The sequence below is a fragment of the Erpetoichthys calabaricus genome, chromosome 14, assembly GCF_900747795.2.
Source record: "Erpetoichthys calabaricus chromosome 14, fErpCal1.3, whole genome shotgun sequence".
NCBI classification, from domain to species: Eukaryota; Metazoa; Chordata; class Cladistia; order Polypteriformes; family Polypteridae; genus Erpetoichthys; species Erpetoichthys calabaricus.
The window spans coordinates 100,687,892-100,714,320 of record NC_041407.2 but is presented as its reverse complement, the minus strand read 5'-3'; the positions used below and the strand labels follow the sequence as shown (position 1 = coordinate 100,714,320).

The following is a 26,429-nucleotide window of genomic DNA, read 5'->3' as shown; positions in this document are numbered from 1 at the left end:
TAAATGCGGGGCTTTCCCAGAATTATTAAAGCGATTCCTTTTAAATGCTCGGGTTTCTGTGAGCTCCTACAGTATGTTTAACTCTGGGGGTCTTCCCTTAAATCTCTGAGGGACATAAGTTGCAATCTAGTCTCTCAAAGCTTCCTGACAGAGTGGCGTAGTACACCAGGCTAAATGTCAGTTTATAATCTCACCTGTAGTGTATCTGAACACAGAATGGAATTAAAGACTGATCAAGGTATGGACTGGGACACAAGGTGGGCTGTCAGCTTGGTGTGTTGTCTGTGAGTGGATGGAAGGACCGGCCTGAGATGCGGATTGATGGGTGTGAGTGCCGTTGTGGCTCTTAGTGCTTGCAAAGCCTCAGGGTGTATCTGAGACTGAGCCCAGGATTATCTTTTGTATTTTTCAGGGTCTGTCCAGGTTTTTGAGATCTCCACGCCTCTCTCAGGTAAGTTTCTCCACCACTATTTCTCAAGCGGCTTAATGTCCACCTTTAGTACCAAGTAATTTTTGTATCCAGTGTGGGTGGCCAGTGAGGTGATATCAAAGGTTGTCTACTTCTGCACCTCATCTGCAGTCGACTGTCACTTTTTATTAATGGCAGCAGAGTTAAGCGGGGAATATTCCAGCCCAGCACGTAGGAAGTACGTCCGAGCCGCTCCACTTATTACCGATGAGGCAGAATGTGTGCTGATGGGTGGCAGCGTCTCAATTTAGAACCGCAGACAAAGCTATTGTTCTGCTGAACTGAGAGCACGTGGCGTTCTCTGGTACTGAGGCAGGAGGATTCACCAGACGTGCCTTTACTGGATAAGGCGTCAGCACCCTGTTTTAAAGGGAGAATAATATCAGCGTCCAGAAGTTTAACAATCCAACTGAGGGGCACAGGCAATCCTGGCAACTTCAGGCGTGTAGCAGGAAGTAACCTTGGGCATGGCTGCCAGCCTACTACAAGGTCCTCTCATGCACATGGAGCCCATTTGGAACTGCCAGTTCACATAACACGTCCCCCTATGATGACTGAGTAGAACAGAAAATGCAGACACGGGGAGCAGATGCAGACCCCACACAGAGAGAGACACCCAACAGACAGGCGAACCACCCAAAGTGTTGTAGAAGCTTTCTTATCTAGACACAGACTGACTTGGACATTGAGCCAACACGATAAGTTTGAGACATGAGTACACTGCACAGGGTCAGAGCATGAATATGGCCTCATAATGTGAATCTGGGCAAACATGCTAAAATATACGAGAATGAGCAAAAAGAGTAAGAACTTTATATGTAGCTAAATATAGCGCCTTTCATTTGTCTGTCATTTGTGGTTTATCACATCAATTTGTTTTATATACATATATATGTTATACAGTACCATTGATAACCATCTATGATATAGTGCCTTTCACATCCATTATATAGAGCCTTTCATATCTACAACACTGCTTGCCCTATCTACCTATCTAAATATAATGCCTTTCATGCCTGTCTATATAGTGCCTTACATCTACATACACAGTGCTTTTCCCATTCATCTATTTTATAGTACCTTTCATTTTCAGCTACTATATAAATATCTATCTATCTATCTATCTATCTATCTATCTATCTATCTATCTATCTATCTATCTATCTATCTATCTATCTATCTATCTATCTATCTATCTATCTATCTACTGGTTGTGCTCAACAAGTCTGACATCCCACCTTCTCCTTTATTGTCCTCTTAAAGTCAGTAATAGTCGGCTCACCTTTTCATCCATCAGCAGAGTCTTCACTTATTAGGCTCTTTTCCTACCACAGGAACTTTTTAGAAACTCAAGAACTTTTGTAGAATTCCCACCACATGGACTCGGACCACTTCTACTTCCTGATCCCTTTTTTGTAGCTCCTCCTCCTGGCTATGTCTATTTGTTCAACCAGGAATCATCGTGGGTGTGTCTCGGGCGATGAATTGTGCCGATTGGTTGACTGTAAGCACTGGTGATGTCTTACAGATGTGTTGGTAATTTGGACTTTGGAGAGTTTGAAGTGAAGATGGAGCACCGTATCACTCTCGGTAATGGCCACCCTCGTGCGCCACGCTATGCACTGCAATAACCCCCCCGTGAAGTTGCAGTCAGTTCAAAGCAATAAAGTGGGGGTAACTCACTTCACACCCCATCACTCTTCTTTACACATCTCCTATTCAGCATGAAGGTTACAGTTCCTGTTGTGTGGTGGAAATGCAACACATGAAAGTGGCCTGGGACTACAAATGGCCGAGGGTCTGCATCATACAGAAACTCATTGGTTCCTGAAAGCAAATTTCCCACGGTGGGGGAAATGAATGTTAGATATGCAACACTGGCTGACTAGAGCATCAACGTGCCATTCCAACGGGATGCCATAAGTATACATTTGTGTTGGTCGGTGATCTCACGCAAGCTTCACGCGTCTATCTATCTATCTATCTATCTATCTATCTATCTATCTATCTATCTATCTATCTATCTATCTATCTATCTATCTATCTATCTATCTATCTATCTATCTATCTATCTATCTATCTATCTATCTATCTATCTATCTATCTATCTATCTATCTCATATAGTGCCTTTCACATCTGTTTTACATAGAGCCTTTCCGATCTGTCTGTGTGTCCAGCTCAGTACAACAGTAGCCCACTTAAAGCTGGTCAGAGGCTGACATTACATTGCCTGTCGCTCTCACTTTCTGTTTCTAAAGGTTGCCAGAGATGTCTGTATGTCTGAGTCCATTTTAAATATAGCGCCTTTCTTAGTATCAGCGTATCTCTAAACACTGGCTCTGTCTGTATATATAACCTTAAATGTCACAGGCTCTATCCATGTATACTGTATCACATAATCTTACCCGTTGAGTGTGCCACCTCAGTGATGCTGGCCAAGCTGTGCTCCTTCAAGTCCTTCCATCCTGTTTCTTGCCTGTCTGTTTGTTTTTTTTTTAAAGGGTGGGGGGCGTCATGGTGCTTTAGCAGATCCTCGGCCCCCGTAGCCCGGTCTCCCATTTCATTTTAGTTTCACTTCAGTGCTTTTTCTTGTCAGTCTGGGATGGGGTCTTTGCCATTAGAGTAGTGAGGGTGCCCATGAGCGGCACAGATGTGATGGCCCCTCCATTTTTCTCCCCTTCACCCTGACATATTTCTCCATGTTCTCTTCTCCCACAGCCACGCCTAGATTCCAGCTGTGCTGGTGACACCAAGAAGCTGCCATCCATTGTAGAGGATGAAGATGACAATGATGAGCTTTTCCACCTCTCGCCTTCTAGCAGAACACGCCGGAAGATCCTTCTGCCCAGTCTGAACAGCCCAGTGCGTCGCAGCTCCCTGGGCAACCTGTTAGGCGATGAGCTGAGGCAGTTCAATGCCTTGCGCCGCACCTGCCGGTCACCGGTCAGTGGACACCGCGGTCGGAGCCCTTCACCACAGCAGAGCAAGAAAGACGAGCTGGGCCCCTGTGTCGAGGCCTGCAATGGGCGCAAACCTGCCAAGCTACTCATTCCCTCAGTGAACTGTTTTGGACCCCCGGACCTCAGCCCCAGGTAGTAAAGTGGGAAGACCACTGATGAAGTTCTTCACTTTGGGTAGTTGAATGCTGTAGCTAGATGAGAGTGGTAGACTGGTGAATGTCAAAAGTCATGCGATGGGCTGCTGCCTTGTCCAGGGTTGGTAGCAACTTTGTTCAATGGGCAGCAGCTTATGAAATTAATGGAGGAATAACAATAAAAGAACAGTGACTGAGCTTGAGCGCCCTCTAGAGGTGCAAACATGTTGAATTGCATTCAATCCCATTGATCCCTAGCGAGCTCATCTCAAGGCTGGCATTTTTGGTAACAAAACCTTTCAAGATTGAGTCCGGTAGTTGGTGGTTTGTTGACCTGACCCTACAACCCTGGCGATTGTTAGTCCTCCTACTAAAGACTGCAAATGCAGCAGGACCGCCTGCCACTGACAACTTATTATCTGTGATGCCTGGTAATTGGCCCCTGATGGTTCCTGCCGGCTCTTACTCACCGCAGCGCTAAATGGATTGGCAGGGCTGTCAGTGGCGGCTTAACAAGCCATCGATGTGCGCTACGCTGCGCCTCCTGCGGGGACTCATCCACTCAGTGACTGTCACTAATGACAAAAGTTGCAGTGCCAGGCAGCACATGAAAATGGAGAGCGATACAAAAGGGGCATTTATAGGATGGCACCTCAGGCATGCACGGTGTTGCAGCTGGAGACTCATAGAGGGGCCTACTGGCATTGGCTAGAAACGTGCATCCAAACCCCTTGGGCATCTCTTTGTGGCTCTTTGCTTGGTCTCCTTGTTTTTTGTGTCTGTCAGAGCCCTGCACTTCTGACTGTCATCACCCTCAGTCTGCCACTCTGTGGTGTCAGCCGCAGCGTCCCAAAGTGCCCAGCTCACCCGAAACGCGGGCTTTCTTAATCTGAGAGAAAAGTCAGTTGGGAATCTGCAGGATATTCTTTATTGATTTTATATACTTGTGTAAAGCCGGGAGGGAGGAGCAAAGGGTGTCAGCAGCCAAAGTGTGTGTGTGTCCTCAGTAGGCACTGGCTGAGAACTTCATGAGCTTCTGGGGTGCCGGTCTATCTATTTATCTATCATATAGTGCCTTTCATATCTATCTATCTATCATATAGTGCCTTTCATATCTATCTATCTATCTATCTATCTATCTATCTATCTATCTATCTATCTATCTATCTATCTATCTATCTATCATATAGTGCATTTCATGTCTGTCTGTCTATCTATCTATCTATCTATCTATCTATCTATCTATCTATCTATCTATCTATCTATCTATCATATAGTGCCTTTCATGTCTATCTATCTATCTATCTATCTATCTATCTATCTATCTATCATATAGTGCCTTTCATGTCTATCTATCTATCTATCTATCTATCTATCTATCTATCTATCTATCTATCTATCTATCATATAGTGCCTTTCATGTCTATCTATCTATCTATCTATCTATCTATCTATCTATCTATCTATCTATCTATCTATCTATCTATCTATCTATCATATAGTGCCCTTCATGTCTGTCTGTCTGTCTATCTATCTATCTATCTAACTATCTATCATATAGTGCCTTTCATATCTATCTATCTATCTATCTATCTATCTATCTATCTATCTATCTATCTATCTATCTATCTATCTATCTATCTATCATATAGTGCCTTTCATGTCTGTCTATCTATCTATCTATCTATCTATCTATCTATCTATCTATCTATCTATCTATCATATAGTGCCTTTCATGTCTATCTATCTATCTATCTATCTATCTATCTATCTATCTATCTATCTATCTATCTATCTATCTATCATATAGTGCCCTTCATGTCTGTCTGTCTGTCTATCTATCTATCTATCTATCTAACTATCTATCATATAGTGCCTTTCATATCTATCTATCTATCTATCTATCTATCTATCTATCTATCTATCTATCTATCTATCTATCTATCTATAGTGCCTTTCATGTCTGTCTGTCTGTCTATCTGTCTGTCTGTCTATCTATCATACAGTGCCTTTTACATCTCTTTTTACAGGAATTTTACATCTCTCTTTATGATTTAGTGTTTTTCAAATCTCTCTCTTTCTCTAAATTTGCAGGTAGTGTATATTTACTGTATATAATTCTTTTCACATCTCTCTTTATCTTTTAATGCCTTTCTCATATTTCTATCTACTATATGACTTTCATAACTCCCTCTTTCTGTACTATATAATGTGTTTTTCACATCTATCTTTTGGTTATATAGTGCCTTTCACATATCTAACAATCATTTATTTGATGGCTGTCACATGTCTCTGTTATGTGTGCCTTTCACATATCTTTCTATTTTGTTGTACCCTTTCACATCTGTCTTTCTCTATTATATAGTGCCTTTCACATATCTATTATTTCGGGTCTCTTCCATGTCTCTCTCTATTCTCCAGTGTCTTTCACAGGCGTACCTACCTACCTGCCTATCTGTCTGTCTGTCTTTGGTGTTATAGTTTAATTGAAGCTGTCATCGGGTAACAAACACAAGCCTTTCTCATGCACCCTCTGCCTCCCACCCTGGACCCTCCTTTTTCTGTCTGTGTGGGTTTCCAGTGAACGCGCACACACACAGGATTTCTCGCTCCCTCTTTTCAGTGTCACGCTCCCCCTTGTGATCCCCTCTGTCCCGTCTCCTACTGATTCGCCTCACTCTTGACCATCAGCATCAGCCGGTCATCTCAGGGGGGTGGGAAGCTGAGAAGACGGTCAGCTGCCCGGAGTTGTGTTTATCGCACTGTCACCCTCGAGAGTCACAGCAGGGGCTCTTTCTGCTTACATTCGGGCCTGCGTTTCATGTTTCCTAAATCAGGGCCATGTTGATGCTGCTTGGCTTTCCATGTCAACATGCTTGTCCTGCCCTCCTTGGAAAAGACTGATCCTCTGCATTGGCCTGCATTGCCCACGTTTCCTGATTCAGGGGTACATTAGTATTGGTTGGCTTTGCGCCATGGCCTGCTTGCCCTTCATTTTTTGAAGCTGGTGCCCATTGTGTGCCCTTGCACACTCGGTTTGTGGAGTGCACCTACTCTGGCCGACCACTCCCACTTACTAGACTGACCCTAACTGACCCTGCCCACTGGCCACACGTTTCCCACATCAGGAGCACATTGTACCTGCAGTCACTGGACTGGACTGATCCCGGTCAATGGCCTCTTCTTCCTCAACCAGGAGTATGTTAGCCTGACTGCCCTGCTTTCTTACAGTCCTCAGAAGGTAGCTGACCCCGAGTGACCCCGCGCTCTGGCCTGCTTGATCCAGCACATAGTCCAACAGCAACAGATCCGACTCTACCTGATCTTCAAATACCATGTGCTACTCCAAAGATGCATTCTCATTTTCTTTCCCTTCCATTTTTGTTTCCCCAGAGTTGTGGATGGGATTGAAGACAACCAGAGAACCTCTGAGATGCACTCGTTTCACTTCAATGTGGAGCACAACACAAGCAAGGCCTCTGGGGACAGTGGAGTCAAAGGTAATGGGGGTGCCTGAGTGTTGTGATGAGAGTGAACCTTAAACCTGAACCGATGCCAACCCCCATGTGCCACCCAGCAAGGCTCACTGGTGTCCTGTTGCTTCGTCCACAGATGCAAATAAAGTGAACTCGATCTTACTGGCGGAGACGGAGGAAGTGAGACAGAGCATCAGCCGGCTGAACCAGGAGGTAACATCTTCTTGTAACGTGACGATGTCAGGCTCGTTAGGGTCACACGCAGAATGAAGCTCCATGTAGGAACAGCTGCAGGTCCAAAAGCTTCAACAGGGTCAGATTCCGTCCTGGTGTAGCTGAAGGTCGACATTGTCTAACTGGTTTGAATTTCCATTGTGCCCCTTCCCACACTCATGTGGTGGTTGCAGTCTTGGGTGAGTTCTGCAGGCCAGTAACACCTGACATGCTCAGTCTTTCTAAAATCTCTGGCTTATTCAGGCGCACAAGGTATTCCTTGAAAATGGAGTCAGCAACCAGGGTAAAACATAAGGTATGCACAATGTCCGACTGGGTAAAACTCCCTGGCAATGCCACCGCAGGTCAGCAAGATCTAACGTAGTCCTACCCCTGTGAAATCAGACTGATCTCGTGTCAGAGGACATTACTGAAGATTTCATTTGCATTGAGCCGGCTGAGCCAGGAGGTAACCCTCTACTTGTAATTTGACAATGTCAGTTCAGGCTCGTAGGGACACGTGTGTAGGACCTAACAGAATGAAGCTCCATGTAGGGACAGCTGCAGGTCCGAAAGCTTCAACAGGGTCAGACTCCATGTTTATTGTGAATTTCCCCTTGGGATTAATAAAGTATTCTATCTATCTATCTATCTATCTATCTATCTATCTATCTATCTATCTATCTATCTATCTATCTATCTATCTATCTATCTATCTATCTATCTATCATATAGTGCCTTTCATATCTATCATATAGTGCCTTTCATGTCTATCTATCTATCTATCTATCTATCTATCTATCTATCTATCTATCTATTTATCTATCTATCTATCTATCATATAGTGCCTTTCATATCTATCTATCATATAGTGCCTTTCCTATCTATCTATCTATCTATCTATCTATCTATCTATCTATCTATCTATCTATCTATCTATCATATAGTGCCTTTCATATCTATCTATCTATCTATCTATCTATCTATCTATCTATCTATCTATCTATCTATCTATCTATCTATCTATCTATCATATAGTGCCTTTCCTATCTATCTATCTATCTATCTATCTATCTATCTATCTATCTATCTATCTATCTATCTATCTATCTATCATATAGTGCCTTTCATATCTATCTATCTATCTATCTATCTATCTATCTATCTATCTATCTATCTATCTATCTATCATATAGTGCCTTTCATATCTATCATATAGTGCCTTTCCTATCTATCTATCTATCTATCTATCTATCTATCTATCTATCTATCTATCTATCTATCTATCATATAGTGCCTTTCATATCTATCTATCTATCTATCTATCTATCTATCTATCTATCTATCTATCTATCTATCTATCATATAGTGCCTTTCCTATCTATCTATCTATCTATCTATCTATCTATCTATCTATCTATCTATCTATCTATCTATCTATCTATCTATCTATCTATCATATAGTGCCTTTCATATCTATCTATCTATCTATCTATCTATCTATCTATCTATCTATCTATCTATCATATAGTGCCTTTCATATCTATCATATAGTGCCTTTCCTATCTATCTATCTATCTATCTATCTATCTATCTATCTATCTATCTATCTATCTATCTATCTATCTATCTATCTATCATATAGTGCCTTTCATATCTATCTATCTATCTATCTATCTATCTATCTATCTATCTATCTATCTATCTATCTATCTATCTATCATATAGTGCCTTTCCTATCTATCTATCTATCTATCTATCTATCTATCTATCTATCTATCTATCTATCTATCATATAGTGCCTTTCCTATCTATCTATCTATCTATCTATCTATCTATCTATCTATCTATCATATAGTGCCTTTCATATCTATCTATCTATCTATCTATCTATCTATCTATCTATCATATAGTGCCTTTCCTATCTATCTATCTATCTATCTATCTATCTATCTATCTATCTATCTATCTATCTATCTATCTATCTATCATATAGTGCCTTTCCTATCTATCTATCTATCTATCTATCTATCTATCTATCTATCTATCTATCTATCTATCTATCTATCTATCTATCTATCATATAGTGCCTTTCATATCTATCTATCTATCTATCTATCTATCTATCTATCTATCTATCTATCTATCTATCTATCTATCTATCTATCTATCTATCTATCTATCTATCTATCTATCGTGGTTACAGGCTTGGGTGAGTTCTGCAGGCCAGTAACACCTGACTTGGTCAGTCTTTCTAAAATCTCTGGCTTATTCAGGCGCAGAAGGTATTTCTTTAAAATGGAGTCAATAACCAGGGTAAACGTAAGGTATTCGTGATATCCGATAGGATTAAACTCCCTGGCAATGCCACCGTAGGTCAGCAAGATCTAACGTAGTCCTACCCCTGTGAAATCAGACTGATCCCGTGTCAGAGGACATTACTGAAGATTTCATTTTGATTGAGCCGGCTGAGCCAGGAGGTAACCCTCTACTTATAATTTGATGTCAGTTCAGGCTCGTAGGGACTCGTGTGTAGGACCTAACAGAATGAAGTTTATGGTAAGGTGTGTGTGGGATCTGATCGATTGAACCTCCCTGGAGATAAAGCTTCAGACTGTGAGGCCCCATGCTTACCAGATCCCACCAGGAGCCTCTGTAACCCGCCACCTGTCGATAGTCATGATCAGGATGAGCCGGGCAGATGAGGACAAACACGCTCAATGCAAGGGGATGGCGTAGCAGTGCTCTAGTGCTTTTATTAAAGCAAAGTGCTCAAAAAGTCCAATACATGAAGAATCCAATAAAACACGAGATGCTAGTGGAGGTTAAAATCAGTCCTACAAAACAATCCATTAAAACGAGGTTAGAAACGAGTGCAGGAAGCTGTCCATTAAGACATGAGCCCCAGTGCCATCCATTAACTGACGTCTCCTCAGCTTAACCGGACCGCACCATGCAGCTATGGACAGACACAGCCTTCCATCATCCCACAGCCATGCCCGAACAGCAGGGCTCCCAATCCGCACCCAGGTTCGGATCCTTCACTTCCATAGGCACAGAAAGGCTCCCCATCCGAACCTCAGTCTCGCACTCCCGCTGCCTTGCCGGATTTAATTCAGTGAGCAGCACATGTCCGCCATCACCACAGCTCCGAGCGCCAGCCACACCTTCTCTCCATGGCTCTCCACCTCATGGCTGTCTGCCTCACTGTCTCACACTTGAGCTTGACCCTCTGATCTCCTTTTTGTTCTTCTCCTTGTTTTTATTTTTCTTTTCTTGTCCTGCGCTCCCCTTTTATATGCCGGGGAGCGGTTGCCAGGTGCGATCGCCTGATTGCCACCCCAGGCCGATAATAAAACAATCAGAATGTCCGCACAACAACATTTATTTCTAGAGCACATTTTCATGCAGATGATGGAGCTCAAAGTGCTTTACAGGATGAAGAAAGAGACAAAAGACAAAATAAATAAGAAAATAAGATTAGGGAACACTAATTAACATAGAATAAAAGTAAGGTCTGATGGCCAGGGAGGACAGAAAACACAAAAACACTCCAGACGGCTGGAAAAAAAAAAAAAAAACAAAATCTGCAGGGGGTCCGAGGTCCCCGAGACCACCCAGCCCCCTCTGGGCATTCTACCTAACATCAATGACCTCAGTCAGTCCTCATTGTATTCAGAGTTCTCATGGAAGAACTTGATGATGACGATCATGTGGACATCTGACCTTTAATCCATCACTGTAGGGACATCACGGTGCTTTGATCCGGCGGTGGTGGCGCAGATTGCCATGTGCTGGCGAGGCAACACGAGATTGGCTGACATCCTCACACCAACCCGTCTTCTCAGTAGGATCACTCACACCTGCTCCACTCCCCAGCGCAGAGCCGTTACACCGCAACAGGCCTGCAAGATCCAGCGAAATCACACAAAGGTGTCCAAATCTGGTCCTGGAGGGCCCCAGTGGCCCAGTATCTAAACTGATTTCTAAGGAGCCCCCCCAACGTCAGTTGATATGTGAGTTCTGCACACCAGTAAGATCTCAACTGGTCAGTCCAATTCAGACTCCTAAGGCGCAACTTGAAATGTCATCTCGAGTCGACAACTAAGGTAAATTGTGAGGCCTGTGTGAGACGCGACAAGATGAACCTCGGTGAAAATACCAGTGCAGGCCTGCAGGATCGACCAGAATCAGACTCCGCAGCAGCAGCAGCAGCAGGCCTACGAGGTCGCACTGATTGAGTCTCATATGACACCCTTCTCTGCTCGGGTGTAATGCCAGTGTTCTCGTGTGTGTGTGGAGATCTAATCGAGTTACACTGCCTAGGAATACGGGTGCAGGCCTTAAGCGTCTGGGATTTGGGTTTAGCCTGACCTCGGGAGCAGCCTGCACGTTTGCTTTTAGTTTGGAAAGAGAGAAAGAAAGTGAGGAGGAAAATCAGACGTGTTAAGAACGAACAAATACACCGAAGATCTGCCTAAAGTCGGATATTACAGCGGTAAATTACCATGGCAGCAGAGCGGCACCGTCAACTGCCAGAGATTAAACCTGAAATCACTTCACGAAGCTGCGGAGCGTCCTTGTTCAGGTCTTCTACTCGCGCACATCACACTCCATTCCCCTTCTATTTTCTTTTTCATTATCCCACTTGGCAGATGGACTTGAGCTCCAGATTAAGCTGCAAATCTGACAGCCACTTCAGCCGATTCAGGAAATGTTCTCTCGCACACACACACACATACACACACACATATACATATGCATACACGCGCACACACACACATACACACACGCGCACACACACACATACACACACAAACACACATGCACACGCGCAAACACACGCACATACATATGCACATACATACGCACACACACGCACGCACATGCACACACACAAACGCGCACACACACGCTCACATACACACACACATGCGTACATACACACACGTGCACACATGCGCACACACACACGCAGACACACACATGCATGCACATACACACACGCACATACACACACACACACATACGCACTCACATACACGCGCACATGCACACACACAAACGTGCACACACACGCTCACATACACACACACATGCGTACATACACACACGTGCACACATGCGCACACACACACGCAGACACACACATGCATGCACATACACACACGCACATACACACACACACACATACGCGCTCATATACACGCGCACACACACACAAACACACGCATGCACACACACATACACACACACACGCGCACACACTCCTTTTTTTGAGATTTTTCTCCTGAGGGTGTTGATATTCTATTAAAAGGAGCCGACTGTCCCAATTACAAGATTAAATAACAGCGCACCTGTCACCTTTTACCTGTGTGCCAGTGTCCTGCTAAAAATAAATACTTCGGGCGAGGGCGGCATGCAGAGGAGCCATTGAGAGATGTGTGACTGAAGAACTCGCCAGTGGGGGGTGTGGTATGTGGTGGTGTGGGCCTCTGGGGGCAAAGGTGGGTGGGTGGGTGTGTGTGAAAAAGAGAGAGAGAGACACTGCTTGGTCACTGAGTGCATGTGTGAGAGGGTGCACATGTGTGTGTGGGTGTGACCATGATGGGCTGCTGGAAAGCTAGGGGGTGTGTGTTTGTGTGTGTGTAAGCCTGCTTGGCATTTAGGTGTGTGTGTGTGTGTGTGAGTGTGTGAAAGCGAGTTTGAAAGAGAGGTGGTCTGACTGTGCTGGATCCCTGTTTGTGTGTGAGAGTGTGTGGACATGCTGGACCCCAAGGGAAATGTGTGCTTGTGAGAGAGAGAGAGAGGCAGGCTGGGCACCTAGACGTGTGTGTGTGTGTGTGTGTGTGCGTGTGTGTGTGTGTGTGTGTATCGGGCCGGTTGGTTGCAGGTGTGTGTGCGTTTGAGTGTGTGGGACCCTGTTTGTGTATGCTAGGTCACTGGGGGTGTGTGTGAGTGTGTTGTTGTTCTACTGTGTGTGTGTGTGTGTGTGTGTTTATGTGAGCCTGCTGGGCCCCCATAGGTACGTGTATATGTGTTGACACCTGGGCAATGCAGGGTACTTTGGCAAGTTTGATTGTAAAAATGGTATTCCAGGCCGACTCTGTTATGTACAGTGTGTGTGTGTGTGTGTGTGTTTTATACAGTTGAATGCTGGAGCCAATCCCAGCCAACACAGGGCACAAGGCAGGAACAAACCCTGGGCAGGGCGCCAGCCCATCTCAAGGCACATATACACACACCAAGCACAATTTTGGACCGCCAATGCACCTAACCTGCATGTCTTTGGACTGTGGGAGGAAACCCACGCAGACACGGGGAGAACATGCAAAGTCCACATAGGGAGGACCCAGGAAGTGAACCCCAGGTCTCCTAACTGCGAGGCAGCAGCGCCTACCACTGCGCCACCATGCTGCCCTTCTCATTACAGTATTCAGCTACATTTTTTGCAAGATAACATGCAAACTTTATCAAAATATTATTGCAGAATATAATAATAATAATTCTTTGCATTTATATAGCGCTTTTCTCACTACTCAAAGCGCTCAGCAATTGCAGGTTAAGGACCTTGCTGAAGGGCCCAACAGAGCAGAGTCCCTATTGGCATTTTACGGGATTCGAACCGGCAACCTTCCGATTACCAGTGCAGATCCCTAGCCTCAGAGCCACCACTCCACCTTGACAAATCCACTCGAACGGGACATGCGGACCTCAAAAGCGGGGCCCCCTTAGGTGCGGTCGCCCCACTTGCCAACCCCCAAATGCCATTCTTGCATAGGCACTTCTAATATCCACAAAATAAATAACAAATGAGACACGAGTAGCGAAGATCCATCCTGACTTGCATCATCCACTGATGTGTTTGCTCATTCGACAGACTGAAGGGGGTCCAACAGGGGAGCGGTGATGTCCTTCAAATGAACTAACACCAGTCGCTCCAAGGTTTTCCTGACCTTTGCATGGTCGTGGATTGATGGGCTCGTCCGAATTGTCCCTAACGCCCTCGTCTTTTTTTGCTCCTTTCCCGCAGATGGACCGTCTCAACAACGAGGTCTCCCAGCTGAGCAAGGAGCTTCATCACATGATTCACCTGGTGCAGGCGCAGCTGGCTGTGCAGCATTACACCTCAGCGCTGTCGTCCTACCAGTACGGTGTCAAGATGGTCCCCTCTCCGCCTCACAGCACTTCGGCCCACCCACCAATGAGCTGCGGAAAGGGAGCTTTGTGGAACCACGGGGCCCCCGCTATGGCAACCAAGGAGGCGGATGGACTGCAGCCTCCCTCCAGTCCCAGGACGCCGTGCCTTCACGCTCCTTGTTATGGAGAGGGGCAGACCATGAGCCAGGGAGCAGACCCTCATGGAGGTGTTCCAAATTCGCCTTTCTCAATGCGGCACGTCAGGACTCACACAGCCATACTGAGCCCGGCGGGAGCCTACCCCGTCTTTTCCAGCTCTGCTGTGCCAGTGTTCACCAGCCCCTCGGGTGGCACACTGGCTTTGCCCACATCTATGGACTTCAGTCTCTCCCAGCCTTCCAAATCCAGCACGCCAACACCGGTCCACTCCACACTGATCACCACCAGCTCTGCCCACCAGCACCTGTCTACCCCTCTCCACTACCCATATTCAAATGCGGCTTCCTCACAAGAACATTCTCCGTGTGGGACCCTCAGCCCCAGACAGAACAACTTGGTGGGCTCTAGCCCTGCCCATTCTGTGTCGTTCAACTCTGGCATCCCCGGGACCCCAAGAACTGCACCATGCCCCAGTACGACCACCATTAAGACTTCGCTGGCTTCTCAGGGTTCAACAGAAAACTGTGAACCGGGGCTGGGGGGCGCCACTCCGACAGGGGAGGAAGCCCCACTGACACAACGGGGCTCATGGGACAGGCTGCTGCTGCTCAATCCTCCGGACTTGATAGAAGACAGAGAGGTGTGCCAGTCACGGCGCTCCAGCGTGGGCACCCAGACGCTGGACGCCGAGATCTTCTGGAGTCTGGAGACCACGGACTGAGCGACCTAACTGCCATTTTGTTAGAGACGCTAAAGCATCCCAAAGAACGTCGCCTAGAAAAATTGGCGAGGCTTCAGTTTTTGTTCCACTTCTTTAACAGTTTCGTTCCATACGTTTTCTTTTGTTTTTTTTTTTTTTTTGCGATGCCGAGTCTCATCCATGTGAACTCCTGCCTGATCCCCCCACAACGAAACTGGCACATCGTCCTTTAACTGCATGTCAACGAGCGCCACATCTTGTCTGGGGTCTCTTCCTCAGCACGGTCCCTTTTGGACGTAAACTTTTAATTAACGGCTCCCTGGAGCTCACGCATGACTGAGGTTCTGTCAATGGAAATGTCAGCCACGTCCCGCTGGTGCCAGGGGGACGAACCCGACTAGCCCAGCTTGTCACAGAGAAGACGTGCCAGCCCCTAAACTTGGAGACTTTTCTGGTTGTATCAGTCACGCTTTCAAGTGAAGTGCCTCGACAAAGATGGTGGGCGAATGTGATTGGCTCAAAACCCCCCCTTGTTAAAATGATTTAGACGTCAGTAGAATTATCAGGTAGAGACGGGGCACACTTCCAGTTTAGAGTTGTCTTCAACTCCTCTGTCACTTACCATTTAGAGAGCAGGCACACTTCCGATTAAACCATGTCGTCGTTGTCTCCTCCGTCACTGTCCCCCTTTAGCTAGGGGGTTTGGCTGCCTCGACGCATCTCCTCCATCTTGTCTTCTCCATTCATATCTGTCCTGTCCACCCCATGTGACTCCATCGGGTGAAATCCTGCCCAGCTGGCACTTGCCTTGTGATGTCCTGCCATAAAATACCAAAATGGAAGGCCAAAACAGTTCTTCAAGCCCAAATATCTATAGTATGTATTCACGTTTCTACAGTTAGGTCCATAAATATTTGGACAGAGACAACTTTTTTCTAATTTTGGTTCTGTTCTTTACCACAATGAATTTGAAATGAAACAACTCAGATGCAGTTGAAGTGCAGACTTTCAGCTTTAATTCAGTGGGGTGAACAAAACGATTGCATAAAAATGTGAGGCAACTAAAGCATTTTTTGAACACAATCCCTTCATTTCAGGGGCTCAAAAGTAATTGGACAAATTAAATAACTGGAAATCAAATGTTCATTTCTAATACTTGGTTGAAAACCCTTTGCTGGCAATGACAGTATGAAGTCTTGAACTCCTGGACATCACCAGATGCTGGGTTTCCTCCTTTTTAATGCTCTGCCAGGCCTTTACTGCAGCGGCTCTCAGTTGCTGTTTGTTTGTGGGCCTTTCTGTCTGAAGTTTAGTCTTCAACAAGTGAAATGTCTGCTCAGTTGGGTTAAGATCAGGTGACTGACTTGGCCATTCAAGAATTTTCCACTTCTTTGCTTTAATAAACTCCTGGGTTCCTTTGGCTGTATGTTTTGGGTCCATTGTCCATCTGTATCATGAATCAATTTGATTGCTGTATTTAGCTGGATTTGAGCAGACAGTATGTCTCTGAACACCTCAGAATTCATTCGGCTGCTTCTGTCCTGTGTCACATCATCAATAAACACGAGTGTCCCGGTGCCACTGGCAGCCATGCACGCCCAAGCCATCACACTGCCTCCAACGTGTTTTACAGATGATGCTTTGGATAATGAGCTGTTCCACGCCTTCTCCATACTTTTTTCTTGCCATCGTTCTGGTAGAGGTTGATCTTGGTGTCATCTGTCCAAAGAATGTTCTTCCAGAACTGTGCTGGCTTTTTTAGATGTTCTTTAGCAAAGTCCAATCTAGCCTTTCTATTCTTGAGGCTTATGAGTGGCTTGCACCTTGCAGTGCACCCTCTGTATTTACTTTCATGCAGTCTTTTCTTTATGGTAGACTTGGATATCGATACGCCTACCACCTGGAGAGTGTTGTTCACTTGGTGGGCTGTTGTGAAGGGGTTTCTCTTCACCATGGAAATGAATCTGCCATCATCCACCACTGTTGTCTTCCGTGGACGTCCAGGTCTTTTTGCGTTGCTGAGTTCACCAGTGCTTGCTTTCTTTCTCAGGATGGACCAAACTGTAGATTTTGCCACTCGTAATATTGTAGCAATTTCTCAGATGGTTTTTTTCTGTTTTCGCAGCTTAAGGATGGCTTCTTTCACCTGCATGGAGAACTCCTTTGACCACATGTTGTCTGTTCACAGCAAAATCTTCCACATGCAAGCACCACACCTCAAATCAACTCCAGGCCTTTTATCTGCTTAATTGATAATGACATAACGACAGACTTGATCACACCTGCCCATGAAATAGCCTTTGAGTCAATTGTCCAATTACTTTTGAGCCCCTGAAATGAAGGGATTGTGTTCAAAAAATGCTTTAGTTGCCTCACATTTTTATGCAATCGTTTTGTTCACCGCACTGAATTAAAGCTGAAAGTCTGCACTTCAACTGCATCTGAGTTGTTTCATTTAAAATTTATTGTGGTAATGTACAGAACCAAAATTTAGGAAAAAGTTGTCTCTGTCCAAATATTTATGGACCGAACTGTATATGTGTGCACGTCTGTGAAAAAGTAAGTGCACCCAACGACATGGTTATTCTTTTTGTAACATTTGCGGACATTCCAGGATTTGATCTTCACTTAAAAAGCGTCTTTAAGTAGATCAGCGTTTCTCAACCTTTAAGTATTTGCGACCCGAGTTTTCATAACAGTTTTAATCGCCCCCCCCCCCAACATTTTTTGAAAGGAGCCCACTAATAGCAATTTGTTCTTTTTTAATTAATGATATATCATAGATGCATATTTTATTATACCTACTTAACTTTTATCGACATTTATCTAACTCTATATTTATTTTTCTAGTATCAGAATGTAGTTTAAGTTCATTTGTTTTGGTTTCAATAGATGTAGTTTTCATATTTTCGATTCTTGTTTTCTTTTTTTCACATCTTCACGCCCCACTTTTTGTTACTTCATGCCCCCCTAGGGGGGCCCGCCCCACAGTTTGAGAACCACTGAAGTAGAAGGTGATGCAATTGGGGGGAAAAAAATGAAAATTTGAATTTGTCATAATTTACTCATTGAAAAATGAGCAGATATGCCACCAAACCTAAAACCCCACCTCTAATAGCTGCCATTGCCCCCTTCAATCAGCGTTTCCTATCACATTCTAGCCGTGTCTGACATCGACTGATAGACAAACTCGTTCCCAGTCCTCTGTGCAGAATTCCTTCGGCTGTGTGATGTTTGAGGAGGGTCCTGCGGGCACAACCCGTTTTCAAACCCTCACACCCACCCAGCATCTGGATTGGATTCAGACCCCCTGGTTTGGACTTGGCCAGAACTCCAGAAGCCCTCCATTTCTCTCTTTTCCGACATTCCTTGGTGGATTTGCTGGTGTGTTTAGGGTCACGGTCCTGTCCCAGTGTCCACTTTGGATTGAGCTTCGGTGTTCTGACAGATGGTCACACGTGATCCTCAGGTCCCCCCCCCCTCTGGTACAATGAAGAATTCCAAGTGGATTCTAGGATGGTTCTTCTGGTCAAAGGTTGTCTCTGGTTTTTCACCACACGTGTCTTCTGGTGCTGTGGCCTGGTCTGTCCAGAGCCCGTCTTTGCTTGGGTGTTTAGTCTTGTCCTGATGTTCTTTTTTGGTTTTCACCAGGCCCATCAAATTTGTGAAGCCTCTTTCTAAATGTTCACGCAATGCACATTGATATCAACAATGGCCATGGCTACCACCTGGAGGTCTTGTGATGAACTTCTGGAGTTCTTAGGGACTTTTTTTTTGTCGAGTCTTGTGTTCTTCTTTGGGTGCTGAGCCCGCTGGGATGGCCTGGCCTGGACAAACTGGAAGTTGTTTGCAGCCGCCTTTGCTTGTATGATGATCTACTAGACCTGGGGTCCTCCATCACGGTCCTGGAGGGCCGCAGTGGCAGCAGGTTTTTGCTTAATAAGAAGCCCTTATTGCTCAAGTGACACTCCTGCTTCACTTTAGTTGTCTCGCTCGTTAAGATTTTGAACACTTATCACGTATTTTAGTCTTAAACAGCTCTATTCTTGATTTTTAATGGCTCCTAATTAGCAATACCATGCAAATGACAAAGGAGACCAGCATTTCTCCATTTAGCTGGTTACCATTTGCACCCTGTGTGTAAATATCATGCACTATTGGGTTTAATTAAATACGTGAAGGACTCAGAATTACTCTTCTGTTTCACCCTTCAAATCATTTGGATGATATCCTTAGAAAGGAAATATGAGAACGACCTGATATGGCAGAGTTAAAGCACTAACAAGCCATGACATTAAATTATTGGCAAGAATTGCTTTCTAATTAAGCAACCGTCCATCCATCCAGTATCCAACCCGCTATATCCTAACTACAGGGTCACGGGGGGTCTGCTGGAGCCAATCCCAGCCAACACAGGGCACAAGTCAGGAAACAAACCCTGGGCAGGGTGGCAGCCCACCGCAGGACACATACACCCACAAACACCAAGCACACATTGGGACCAATTAAGCAACCAGATTAGAACAAAAACCTGCAGCCACTGCTGCCCTCCAGGACTGGGATTGAAGACCCCTGTTCTAGACAGTGGAATGATTGATTTGCATTTGTTGGGAAATCTTTCTTAAAATCCATTCCCAGACTCCTAAGCGTCTAGACCAGTGGTTCCCAACCTTTTTTTGGCCATGGCCCACCTAGGCCTCTCTCAAATCATGATGCCCCCCACTGTAACAGACACCTTATTCTTCTTATTACCTATTCGAAAAGTGAAGTCCTACCCACGTGGAGGAAGCCCATAATGTCATTCATTTGGTCTAAACAACGAACATGGAAACAGAAGAGGGAAAGGATAGTGGAAGAAATCACTAAGAAATTCCATCCATTATCTAACCCGCTATAGCCTAACACAGGGTCACGGGAGCCAATCCCAGCCAACACAGGGCGCCAGGCAGGAACAAATCCCGGGCAGGGCGCCAGCCCACCGCAGGGGACACACACACACTAGGGACAATTTAGGATCACCAATGCACTTAACCTGCATGTCTTTGGACTGTGGGAGGAAACCCACGCAGTCACGGGGAGAACATGCAAACTCCACGCAGGGACCCGGGTGTCCTTACTGTGAGGCAGCAGCGCTAACCACTGCGCCACCGTGTCGCCCTAACTAAGAAATTGTTAAAAAAAATAATATAATATGAAGTAATACAAAAATACAGCTGGTATACAAGTACAGTTTTGACAACATATAATAAGAGCCGTGATATTTATAAATATAAAATAACTTTTAATGACAGCTTTTTCTGTAATATTTTGATCATTTTATATTTTTGTTATATTTCAAAATGTTATAATCATTGTTACAATTCATGCTATTTTAATGGTGAAAACGATTTCTAAGTAGAAAAACCCAAGCCGGTTGTAAAATCATAAATTAAAGGGTTCTTCACCATCCCTTTCTATGTTTATATAAATATATAAATGTCTCTGTAAAAAATAAAAATTGTTTATTTTTTTCTATCATTTTTAATAGTGAATTTCTGTTTTTTTTTCATTTTACAAATTAACGTACCTAAATTCTCGAATTGCCCCCCTAAAAAAATCAAATTGCACGCGCCCCACGTTGGGAATCACCGGTCTAGAAGCTTCTTTCGGAAGGCCTCAGAGAGCTCTTTGGATCTCAGCACGGTGATGGGACGCACCTCTGTGACAGAAGAGCAAACCAAACTAAATCTCTTAAGGTTTAAATACCGTGTATACTCGCGTATAAGGCGGGTCTTGAAACCCAAAAAAACCCGACTTATACGCCCGTTCAAAAATACGACACTTAAATTTATAAATTTTGTTTTACATTTTCTTTTCTCCTCCAATCTCTCATCAGTTTCTCAGGCGCATCGAATTTTGTTGCAGCAGCACGGTTACCAATTTCTTTTGCCACTTCAGCGACTTTTCATTTAAAAGTAGAGAGTGGAGTTCAAATTGTACACAAGGCCTGATGTCTATTATATGACTTTTATCTTGAGATCAAATCTTATGTCCGCATATGTTAGGAAAGACCAAACATCTCATGGGGTGTACTTACCTTTTCACAAGAGTGCATTTCTGAGTCATTTTGGGTTTTTATACGTATACAGTTTCAGTCTGTTAGATCCATCCATCCATTTTCCAACCCGCTGAATCCGAACACAGGGTCACGGGGGTCTGCTGGAGCCAATCCCAGCCAACACAGGACACAAGGCAGGGAACCAATCCCAGGCAGGGTGCCAACCCACCACAGGTCTATTAGATCATTTTTAACAATCTGTTTTTGCCATCTTGATTTTCATTATTTACGAGGTGCGTCTTATCGATCGCACAGCCACATCAGTCTTGCCTGTGGTGTCGCGTGACATCACATATTAATGTTGCGACATCTGCATTTTCAAATCTCCCCTTCTCTTTAGTGCTCGTCATCCCTAATTGAGGCTGAGGCTCGTGTCTCTTTTCTGATTCCCTTTTCATTTTTTTTCCGCCCTCTTGTGCGGGTTGCACATTCTTGCTTGTTCTCCTGGGATTTTTTGACCCTCGCTATTCCTTCTCCAACTAATTGATCATCTCCTGGCCCTTCACGTCTCCTTAACTCTCACAAATGACCAAAACTGGGGGTGCAGGCCTCAAAACATCTTACACCAGCTCCAAAAGCAGCCTGGCCTCTAACCTCAAATAGCAGGCTTCAAGGCCTACTCGGGCCCAAAAAAAAAAAAAGGACTTTTAAAGTGAAACACCGCCCCAAAAACTTTATTTTTTTTTCTGTGTTTCTTACCCCAGTAGATGAGTCCAGACAGTGACAGAAGTCCCCAGACAGGAAGTTCCTTCACAAGTTCCTTCCTATTTATCTGTCTTTTGTATAGCACCTTTCATTTCTATCTATCTGTCTGTCTTAGTACTGTATTTTTCCTATCTATCTATCCTATAGCACCTTTGCTATGTATCTGTCCTTTATAGAGCACCTTTCATTATCTATCTATCTATCTATCTATCTATCTATCTATCTATCTATCTATCTATCTATCTATCTATCTATCTATCTATCTATCTATCTATCTATCTATCTATCTATCTATCTATCTATCTATCTATCTATCTATCTATCTATCCTATAGCACCATTCCTATATATTAATCTAAAAAATTGAGAGCTTGGTCTTTTGGCTCGGCCCACTGTTCCCCACAATTGACCGGTAAGATGTCCATATCACTGCAGATGTGACTACTGATCTCCCACTCCCAGATTCCCTCACTCGGGAACAAGACCCCCAAGATACTCCTCCACTCAAGGCTCACCTGGAGAGGGCGCTCCATCTCTTTCCACCTGAGGACCGTGACCACCACGGACTTGGAGGTGCCAATCCTCATCCCAATCTCTTCACACTCAACCACAACCCAACCCCAAGGTGTGCGCAGACTGACGAAACCAGCAAGACCACATTATCCGCAAAAAGCAGAGCGGTTATCCTGAGGTCACTCCACAGGACCCCGTCCACCCCCTTGGTTGTGCCTTAATTCTGTCCATAAAAATTATAAATGGAATTGGCGACAAAGGGCAACAGCACTGACAAAGTCGCAAGTTCAGCGAGACTAAGTCTGATTTAACTGTTGTCAATGCACAGCACACCAGGGACAATGATAGTCCATAACAGCAGACCTGGTGCCCCACACTCCTTTGGGACCCCTCACTGGATACACAGAGGTACACGGTGGTATCCACAAAACACACGTAGACTGGTTGGGCATACGGTACTTCCATGAACCCCCCCTCCACCCCCAGAATCCTTGTGAAGATATAAAGAGAGTCCAGTGTTCTGTGTTCTTGTTCCTCCTGACTCCAAACTTTGGACCCTCCTTTCCAGAACTTTGGCTTAGGTCATCCTAGGGAAGCTGAGACGTGTGGTTCCCCTAAAGTTGATACACACCCTCCTAGTTCCCTTTTCTTAAAGAAACTGACCACCACCAACCCGGTCTGCCAATCTAGAGGCACTGACCCCGACCTCCACGCAGTGTTGAACGGCCAGGACAACCTAATGACATCCAAAGCCTTCAGGACCTCTGGGTGAATGTCATCCACCTTTGGGTCCCTGCCACCGAGCTATTTAACTACCTCAGAGATTTCAGATCCGGTGATGGGTGACCTACCTGTCCATGGGATTTAGGAGGTTCTCGTAACACCCCTTCCCACTGCCCAACTATATCTCTAGAAGAGGTCATCAGCACTCCAACACTGCTATAAACAGCACGGCTGAAGCTCTGCTCTCCCCTCCTGAGTTAACCTGACGATTTTCCAGAATCTCTCTGAGGCCAATTGAGAAGTCTTTGTCCATCTCCTCACCAAACTCCTCTAACGCCTAAGTTTTCGCTTCAACATTTACCATCAACGCGTTCCACTTGGCTTGTTGGTAACGGTCAGGTCCCTACGATGTCCCACAAGCTAACCGAGCTCCAAAGGTCTGATGGCTCCCTTTACTGCTGGCATTCACCACCACTGGGTTCAAAGATGGCCAACACAACAGGCCCCAACAACCTCACCGCCACAGCCCTGCTCAGCTACCTCAGCCATGGAGAGATGGAACACAGCCCATTCAAGTTCAATGTCCCCAACCTCTCTCGGGTCAGGTTAGGTTGGGGTCATGCACTGGTACAGCACGTCGCCACACCCACCACTTGGGGTCTTATCGAAAATTTGATGTCCCAGCAATTATGCTGTGGTATCTCAGACCTGCTGCTGTTCTGTCAGCAAGATAATGGCAGAAAAACTAAAAAAAAGGGACAAAAAGACCAGGAGATGAAAGCAAAGTTTGTGAACTGAAGCAAAGGGTCAAAGTCAGGAAGACAAACTTAAGGCGCACCAAAGCTCGAATGCTAATCCAAACTGCGAGTCGTCTGAATACCGACGCCATGACACCACCTTTAGAGCTGTCTGGGTGAATCCACAATCCTGGTAGACGGCGCCCTTTACACTGTCACGTCTATGATGTCATCACGTGTCGGGCGGTGTGGCATCCCGGTGAAGGCTTTGGACTTCATACCCCGAGGTTGTGGGGGTCCAGTCCAACTAGCAACGCTGTGTGCTGATGAATGAGCCACTTCACCTGCCTGTGCACCAGCTGTACCTCAAATGTTGTAATTGGTCCTGGATGAGGGCGTCGGGGTAATAATAGTAATAATAATAAGGCCACTTTTGAAGGCCACACCCCCTAGCAACAAGTCATCGCAGCATAGAAACCAATATCCAAAATGGCGGCGCCCACTAAAACACAAAGGCATTCAAGTGTTTAGTGAGGGACGGGTCCAGACATCCACGCATTTTCTCACCCACTTGTCCACTTCAGGGTTGTGCAAAGTCAGCAACTAATCGGGCAGCATTGGGGGCAAAGGCAGGAACAAACCCTGGACGGGCCGCCAATGGGAATTGTATTATCGGACATGTTTTTTTTTAATTATTATTTGTAAATGTGTACATTTCTGTTATTTAGCTCACTTTGCACTTTATATAAAACCGATATGACTCCTGTAATTCGTGTATATAAATGTGTTTCTACGCATCCCTGTGTAGGGCCATTAAGAATTGGGGGCCACCCTTACCTTTGAGGACACGATAATCAAAGTGCATGTGGTCATTCTAGACATACGGCCCACTGTGAACCGTACTCTGTCCCGGTCCCACCCTCCTCATCTGTCTCTTGATGACCCCAGCACTGTTCAGGGTTTATTGGGGTTGGGTGGAGGGGGGGGGTCTGCCCCAGTACCAGCTCTCGGCTCTCTCCTGTGCCCTCGTTAGTCGGCTGCCCAGGCATGCGGAATGTACACACGGACTTCGACGCATGCACAACGATTAAATGCTCTACTTTGGTAAGCCTGGCTGTGCCTCGTTTTATTGTGTTCACTTTTCTACCTGAATATATCGAGCCGAATGTGTGTGTGTTGGTGTGGGGGGCACAAATCCAAATCATTAAACCCATTGCAAAGGATTCCCAATTTGTAGGTGGGTTTCATTCTGAAACTCCCCCCAAAACCAACAGCGTTCTAATCAAACCCCTTCAAGTGGCTCCTTTGGGTGCGGTGGAGCAGCAGCTCTAGTTTGAGCTCTCTAAGGCTGAGCCTGGACCCCCCCCCCCAACCCCCTCCCCCCAATGTGAAGGAAGCTCATTCCTGCCGCTTCTATCCCCCATCTACTTCTTTCAGCTCGTGACCATAGGTGAGGGGAGGAATGTCAATTGACCACTAAATTGAGAGCTTGGTCTTTCGGCTCGGCCCACTCTTCTCCACCGCTGACTGGTACAATGTCCACATCACTGGAGACGTTACTACTAATCTCTCACTCCCAACTTCCCTCACTCTGGAGCAAGACCCCCAAGATACTTAAAACTCCTCCACTCGAGGCTCACCTGGAGAGGGCGCTCCACCTCATTCCAGCTGAGGACCATGACCACCACGGACTTGGAGGTGCCGATCCTCATCTCAACCACAAACCCCCCCCTCCAAGTGCACAGCCTGATGAAGCCAGCAGGACCACAGCATCCGCAAAAAAGCAGAGATGCAATCCTGAGGTCACCAAACAGGACCCCGTCCTCCCCTTGGTTGTGCCTTGAAATTCTGCAGCTTCAGCACCCCCTGGTGGCACCCAACAGGGGTGCTCCAAACCACAACCCCCAGCATGCTCTGTGGGGACCCGTGGTGCAGTACCAACCCAGGGGGGGCTGCCCTCTAGTGTCTTGGGGAGGATACTGTCCCACAGAGGGTCTCTCCCTCGGCCCTTCCAACCAGCCGGCATTCCAACCGGGTAATGGTCCTGGCCATTCATCACACTGTCCTATAGCACCTTTCCTATTTATTTATCTAAAAAAGCAGAGATGTGATCCTGAGGACACCAAACAGGACCCCGTCCACCCCCTTGGTTGTGCCTCGAAATTTTGTCCATAAAAATTATAAATGGAATCGGCGACAAAGGACAACAGCGCTGACAGTCACAAGCCCACCGAGAGTGCCCCACACTCCTTTGGGACCCCTCACAGGATACGCTGAGGTACACGGTGGTATCCACAAAATACACGTAGACTGGTGGTGCATACCTTACTTCCATGAACCCCCCAACCCATCCAGCCCCCTCCACCCAGAATCCTAGTAAAGATATAAAAATAGTCCAGTGTT

General features: G+C 45.5%; 1 protein-coding gene across 1 annotated transcript in view; it reads left to right on the top strand.

Moving 5' to 3' along the window:
- Positions 1–15,357, top strand: part of kcnh4a (potassium voltage-gated channel, subfamily H (eag-related), member 4a) — a 165,908-nt gene extending 150,551 nt beyond the window's left edge. Inside the window, exons 12-16 of the mRNA XM_051918830.1 lie at positions 413–451; positions 3,189–3,562; positions 6,958–7,064; positions 7,177–7,253; positions 14,287–15,357. Of these exons, the coding sequence (XP_051774790.1) occupies positions 413–451; positions 3,189–3,562; positions 6,958–7,064; positions 7,177–7,253; positions 14,287–15,273 (1,584 nt within the window). The 3' untranslated portion in view covers positions 15,274–15,357. The remainder of the gene's footprint in view (positions 1–412; positions 452–3,188; positions 3,563–6,957; positions 7,065–7,176; positions 7,254–14,286) is intronic.
- The last annotated feature ends 11,072 nt before the right edge of the window (positions 15,358–26,429 follow it).